At 42.1% G+C, this 7413-nt stretch overlaps 1 protein-coding gene across 1 annotated transcript; it reads right to left on the reverse strand.

The window, feature by feature from the left end:
* Positions 1–4271: 4271 nt before the first annotated feature.
* crygn2 (crystallin, gamma N2) lies at positions 4272–7199 on the reverse strand. The gene is made up of 4 exons (XM_029754991.1): positions 7116–7199; positions 5450–5698; positions 5001–5146; positions 4272–4513 (listed from the first exon to the last, which is right to left on the reverse strand). The coding sequence occupies exons 1-4, from the start codon at positions 7134–7136 to the stop codon at positions 4378–4380; spliced, it is 552 nt and encodes a 183-aa protein (XP_029610851.1). The 5' UTR covers positions 7137–7199; the 3' UTR covers positions 4272–4377.
* Between the last annotated feature and the right edge of the window lie 214 nt (positions 7200–7413).

Raw genomic sequence — 7413 nt, forward strand, 5'->3', positions numbered from 1 at the left:
TATAAATCCAGTGAGCTTTTCTTGCAATTTATAGTCTGACATTTGAGATTTAGATATGATAATTTATCACTAAGTAGTGTGGAGGTAGTGAACTATTTTTTTCAAAGTAACTTTAGTTAAGTAAACTACGCTGAACAAAAATATAAAACTCAACATGTCAATTGTTGTTCCCATGTTTCATGAGCTGAAATAAAACATCCCAGAAATGTTCCATAAGCTTAAAAAGCTTATTTCTCTCTCTCAAAAGATACATTTGTTTACGTCCCTGTTAGTGAGCATTTCTCCTTTGCCAAGATAATCCATCCACCTGACAGGTGTGGCATATTGTGCTGGGGACAATAAATGGCCACTCTAAAATATACAGTTTTGTCACAAAACACAATGCCACAGATGTCTCAAAGTGTGCAATTGGCATGCTGACTGCAGGAATGTCTACCAGTTGTAGACAGATAAATGAATGTTAATTTCTCTACCATAAGCCACTTCCAACATTGTTTTAGAGAATTTGTCAGTACATCCACGCATAACCGTGCCAACCCAGGACCTCTACATCCGGCTGCTTCATCTGGGGGATCATCTGAGACCAACCGCCCGGACAGCTGCTGAAACTTTTTGCACAACCGAAGACTTTCTGCACAAACTGTCAGAAATCAGAAAGCTCATCATCCTCACCAGGGTCTTGACCTGCCTGCCACTGGCACTCTGGAGAAGTGTGCTCTTCAAGGATTAATCGCGGTTTCAACTTTACCGGGCAGATGGCAGACAGCATGGTGATGGGGGGGGTTATGGTATGGCCAGGCATAAGCTATGAACAACGAACACATTTGCATTTTACCATGATGCGATCCTGAGGCCCATTGTTGTGCCATTCATCCGGCACCATCACCTCATGTTTCAGCATGATAATGCACAGCACCATGTCACAAGGATCTGTACACAATTTCTGGAAGCTAAAAATGTCCCAGTTCTTCCATGGCCTGCACCAGACATGTCACCCATTGAGCCTGTTTGGGATGCTCTGGATAGACATGCACAACGCACTTAGATAATACATTTGATGATACAGTGGTAACAATACATGGTTATAACATCTACAGAAAAGATAGAAATGCCAAAGGGGTAGGTGTTTCCATTTTAAATTCAGAACCACATTCCTGTAAAGCTTAGAGAAGATCTTGTGTTGAATACTGTTGAAGTAATATAGCTACATGTTCATCTGCCTCACCTAAAGCCCATTCTGGTGGGATCCTGCTGTAGATCACCAAGTGCTAACAGTCAGTATCTGGATAACGTGTGAAATGCTTGATAATGTATGTGATATCAACAGAGGTATATTTTCATTGTGATTTAAATATTGACTGGCTTTCATCAAGCTGCCCATTCAAGAAAAAGCGTAACTGTTACCAGTGCCTGCAACCGGGTTCAGGTTATCAGTCAACCTACCAGGGTAGTTACAAACATCACAGGAATGAAATCCTCAACACGTATTGATCACATCTTTACTAATGCTTTAAAGCAGTATCAAAATCCATCGGATGTAGTGATCACAATATAGTAGCCATGTCTAGGAAAACCAAAGATACAAAGGCTGGGCCTAATATAGTGTATAAGAGTTTTGTGATTCCTATGTTGTTGATGTGTAAAGAATATTTGTTGGTCTGTGGTTGTGTCTAATGAGGAGCGACCAGACGCTGCACTACACATTTATGAAATTGCTTATTCCAATTACTAATAAGCATGCACCCATTAAAAAATTACTGTAAAAGCTGTTACATCCCTGTAGATTGATGAGGAATTGAAAAATGGTGTGTTTGAGAGGAATGAGGCAAATAAGTCTGGCTGCACAACCGATTGGCAAGCGTCCTGCAAATTGAGAAATCATGTGACTAAACTGAATAAAAAGAAGAAACTACACTATGAAACAAAGATATATGACAGGGTCTGACAACTTGGATGCACAATTACTGAGGATAATAGTGGACAATATTGCCACTCCTATTTGCCATATCTTCATATCTTCAATCTAAGGCTACTGGAAAGTGTGTGTACTCAGGCCTGGAGGGAAGCAAAAGTAATTCTGCTTCCCAAGAATAGTAAAGCCCCCGTTACTGGCTCAAATAACCGACCAATCAGCCTGTTACCAACCCTTAGTAAACTTTTGGAAAAAATGGTGTTTGACCAGAGACAATGCTATTTTACTGTCAACAAGTTGACAACAGACTCAGCATGCTTATAGGGAAGGACATTCAAGAAGCACAGCACATACACAAATTACTGATGATTGGCTGTGAGAAATTGATGATAAAAAGATTGTGGGTGCTGTTTTTTTAGACTTCCGTGCGGCTTTTGACATTATCGATCATAGTCTGCTGATGGAAAAACGTATGTGTTATGGCTTTACACCGCCTGCTATATTGTGGATGAAGAGTTACATGTCTATAAGAACACAGAGGGTGTTCTTTAATGGAAGCCTCCAACATAATCCAGGTAGAATCAGGAATTCCCCAGGGCAGCTGTCTAGGCCCCTTACTTTTTACTAGTGACATGTCACTGGCCTTGAGTAAGCCAGTGTGTCTATGTATGCGGATGACTCAACACGATACACGTCAGCTACTGCAGCTAGTGACATCAGTGCAACACGTAACAAAGAGCTACAGTTAGTTTCAGAATGGGTGGTAAGGAATAATATTTCAAAAACTAAAAGCCTTGTATTTGGGAGAAATCATTCACTAAACCCTAAACCTCAACTAAATCTTGTAATAAATCATGTGGAAATTGAGCAAGTTGAGGTGACTTAACTGTTTGGAGTAACACTGGATTGTAAACTGTCATGGTCAAAACATGTTAATGCAACAGTAGCTAAGATGGGGAGAAGTCTAGAAGAACACTATCAACAAGGCAGGTCCTATAGGCTCTAGATTTTCTTGCATCTGGACTACTGTTTAGTCGTGTGGTCAGGTGCCACAAAGAGAGACCTCAGAAAATTACAATTGGCTCAGAACAGGGCTGCACGGCTGGCCCTTAAATGTACATGGGGAGCTAACAATAATAGTATGCATGTAAATCTCTCATGGCTCAAAGTAGAGGAAAGTGACTTCATCACTACTTGTTTTTGTAAGAAGTGTTGACACACTGAATGCACCGAGGTGTCTGTTTAAACTACTAGCACACAGCTTGGACACCCATGCATACCCCACAAGACATGCCACCAGAGGTCTCTTCACAGTCCCCAAGTCAAGAACAGACTAAGTGATACAAGCAGTAGAATCAGATTTAAAAAATGGATACAAATACACCTTATGGAATAGCGGGGACTGTGAAGACACACACACACAGGCACAGACACACATACACATGATAAGACACACTACACATGTACACATGAAGTTGATAGTGGAGTAGTGGCCTGAGGGAACACTACATTTATTGGGTAAAATGTTAGGAAATGTAATGTCATGTAATATTTTAAATTGTATATAACTGCCTTAATGCTGCTGGACCCCAGGAAGAGTAGCCGCTGCCTTGGCAGAAAGTAATGGGGATCCTAATAAATACAAATACAAACAGGACAGTGTGTTCCAGTTCCCGCCAAAATCCCGCAAAGCCATTGAAGAGGAGTGGGACAACATTCCACAAGCCACAATCAACAGTCTGATCCACTCCTTGCGAAGGAGATGTGTTTTGCGCTGCATGAGGCAAATGGTGGTCACACCAGATACTGACTGGTTTTCTGATCCATGCTCCTACCTTTTTTTAAAGGTATGTGTGACCAACAGCTGCATATCTGTATTTCCAGTCATGTGAAATCATTAGGGCCTAATGAATTTATTTCAATTGACTGATTTCCTTATATAAACTGTAACTCAGTAAAAATTTTGAAATTGTTTCACGTTGGGTTTTTGTTCAGTGTATATTTGTCTTAAGAGCAACTTTAGTGTAGCTTAACTTCTTCCAGTGTGAAGTAATTGGTTGCTTGATAAACTATATTTTCAGAATTGCTTCCCCAACATTGGTTCACTGGTTCTATATATATAACCTTTTTTGGTCACTTTACCCCAGTCACGTTTTACTCTTACCCCCTCATGTGCAATCAATCATTAGGTCTATGTTCTTAACGAATCTTGACAAGCACCCCCCTGTGGATAGGTGGGGTACCCCCAGGGGTACTAGTACCCCAGGTTGAAAACCACTGCTCTGTATAGACCCTCATACACTTCATAGTAACTCACAGAAGCAGAACACGCCAAGTCTTTGATAAAAATAAATGTGTGTGATTTTTTTGGGGTGTCTTTTTTTATTGAACATTTCTAGAGCGGTAGTGGTAAAAGTCACAGTCCATGCCAGGGTCGAGGTCTGGGTTAAGATAGGAGAAGAGGTTTAGAAGTAGTTGACCACCCTACGGATGGACTGGATGTTGGGGTTCTGGGCCTGCCACTCGTTGTGACTGCAGTAGTCTCCTCTCTCCACGATGTACATGCGGCCGCGGAAGTTAGGCTCCTCATACATCACCCAGCTACAGAAGGAAACACACACGGGTTAGAAATGGTCACACACCTGCTCACTTCACACATTTAGAGCAGATGGAATAACAGTAATAAAGAAACATCTAACATCAAGTTGTAAAATCCTGAACTTCCCCTTTAATATTTAACTCCCTCCTGGAAAACAACTGTTGGGACCACAGGTGTGAATAGTGGTGTTAAAGTTATTTAGAAATTCAGCAGTGTCTATGATTTACAAGCTAGATCATTAGCATGTGTTCCAATTATGCGCCAACTTAATTAACACCATAACATATGCTAAAAGGTTGGATGTCTTGGCTCAACAAAAATAGATCCAAAAGTTGAATCACTATGAATTTATCTCTGCGTTTTGCCAATTGCTGTGTGTGTCTGTTTTTGTGCGCCCCTGCATGTGTGTGTTTGTCAGTGGCTGTGTGTTTGTCAGTGCGTGTGTGTGTGATTGCAGTCTGAAACTTAGGCTAGAGGTGTACTACTTACGCTCCGTCTCCATAGACCTTGATGGAGTTGATGCAGCTCTTGCTGAGGCCACGGCTCTGCAGGAAGGGGCAGTCGTCACAGATCTCCACACACTGGCCGGAGAAGTTACAGGCCTCGAACAGCTCCATTCTGTAGTGCTCACCGTGCTGCAGGACACAGGAGAGGATTGGAGTTAACACAAGTTTTTCAAGTCAAATATAGGAATACTGTTATAATGGAGAAGATGAGAGACAAGAAGAGAGGAGATTACATTTGAGGTACGTTTACAAATTGACAACACTACACCCAAACTGTGCTATGGTCATTCACCCAACTTATTGATCTAAAGTATCTTTGAGTTAAAGCAGAAAATGTCTCTATAACTTCAACCTCTCCTCATCCTCACTAGCTATCCTCTTAACCCCTAACCCCTATCCTTTCGATTCTTAACCCTTAGCCCCATCTCTCACCATCTTGATGGGCTTACAGGAGCCCATGTGGTCGTTGTGGCTGTTCCAACGCTGGAACTCTGGGTATTCGCCGTGCTCCAGGATGTACTGCTGTCCCTTGAAGTCGGGGTGGTCGAAGCAGCAGAAGGCACCGCTCTCCACACGGATGGAGTTGACGCGGTTCATAAAGCCACGGTCCTGGAAGTTATCGCAGTCGCCCCTGACCTCCAGCTGTCTGCCAGTGAAGCATTTTCCCTCGTAGAAGGTGATCTGTGATGGGTGGGTGGGTGGGTGGGTGGAGAGGAGGAGGTTATTAACACCATAATTCATTAGTTAGGGTGGGGAGTTGGAGGTAGGACAGTGTGGTATCCAACAGACCTGGGTTCAGATACTATTTGTCATCATTATAGATTCAGTGGGTTTGATTGAGCTTGCCTGTTGCAATGTAACCAATATAAATGTTGCAAAAGTGCAAACCCCACCCACCTGGCACTCCAGGCAGGTTAAAGCAAATGCTTAAAGTGTTTGAAAGATTTTAAATAATATTTGAACCTAAGTCCTGGTGGGATACAAACTCAATTACTCAATATAACTTTATTGCATCCAGTTCATGACTCAAAATGTAGTGAAATGGTCCAGAGCAAAGAGTTTTGGATCCCAGGCTAGAGGCTGGACGGACGGGTGGATACTTTGTCACTGGAGTGTAGGTGTGGATTTGTATGTGTTGGCATGGTGTAGTCAGTTCAGTATATAAATACATTTTGTCATGCAGCCTTGTGTCCATAGCACAGGAGTCTGGTGACACCTTAATTGGGGAGGATGGGTTCATGGTAATGACTGCAGCGGAATTAGTGGAATGGTATCAAATACATCAAACACATGGTTTCCATTTCATTTGCTCCGTTCCAGTCATTATTATGAGCCGTCCTCCCGTTAGCAGCCTCCACTGATCTGTATAGTATATATGCTGAAGCCAACTATGGATGAATAGAAGACTAGAATAGAAGATTAGAGTTGGCTTGCAGTTGGCTAGAAGTATGGATACAAGACTATGTTATGTCTACTCCTACTGGCCAGCCACCAACTAATTATCCCTACCTGCCATTGATAGTTTATTCAAAATAAAATAAATGAATACAATTTTCCTAGACCTTGCTTGCTCTTTTAGATATATCTATAACACAAGATTGACGGTAGAACTAGAAGCAGAATCAGAATGCACTCAAAACTTTCTCCAAATATTCACGATACAATATGACATTCATTCACTTTCAACTCCCGTAACAGATTTAACTGTATTTCTCCCAGCAAGACAAACTGAGTAATTGCTCTGATTAGAATAATCTCTAAATCTAAAAATGTTCACCAGGGATTGCCTCCATATTTTATTGACAGTGTTGAATTGAAAAACAAAAAAAACATCTATTTGTTGAATACCTAACCTCATGATGGTATGAGAAAAAGCACATTTTCCACTTCCAAACAAATGTTATCACACCTACACTAAATACCTGTAAAGGCATACACTCCCAAACATATGTGTTTATTGACTGGAGTTCTCTCTAACCAGGCAGTCCCATTGAGGTCGGAATAACTCTTTTTCAAGGGAGACCTGTCCAGTCAGTTATGTCCCAGTGTTAGCCTACCTGATGCTGTGTGAATGCAGGTTGACCCAGATGCTGCTTACCTTTCCAGAATACTGCGACATTTTCCACTGGATACTGTCCAACCTGGCCCACAAGTAAGAAAGTGTAACAGTAAAAAAGTTGGACACCCCAATATATACGGCGGGGCGCGTGCCCGGCAGTATCGCGAGGCTTGCCGCACAAAGGACACACAATGGGGGACTTAGGGCTTTCGCTGGGTGAGCACTTTCCCCTTCAACTCTTGGCACTGCTGATTCTGGGCTTTGGCTGCAGGGGGACTGAACAGGAGACAAACAAAGGAATTTGCTTGGCCGGGGCTTTGTGCACGCCGTTTTGCAC

Source organism: Salmo trutta, chromosome 6, assembly GCF_901001165.1.
Source record: "Salmo trutta chromosome 6, fSalTru1.1, whole genome shotgun sequence".
In the NCBI taxonomy this organism is placed as follows: Eukaryota; Metazoa; Chordata; class Actinopteri; order Salmoniformes; family Salmonidae; genus Salmo; species Salmo trutta.

Bases quoted from the DNA above. Each gene is read 5' to 3' on its own strand.
- crygn2 (XM_029754991.1), bottom strand. From the start codon at position 7,136: ATGTCGCAGTATTCTGGAAAG. The intron at 5,699-7,115 runs GTAAGCAGCATC...CACCCATCACAG, and splicing joins TGTCGCAGTATTCTGGAAAG to ATCACCTTCTACGAGGGAAA. The intron at 5,147-5,449 runs GTGAGAGATGGG...TGTGTCCTGCAG, and splicing joins CCTGTAAGCCCATCAAGATG to CACGGTGAGCACTACAGAAT.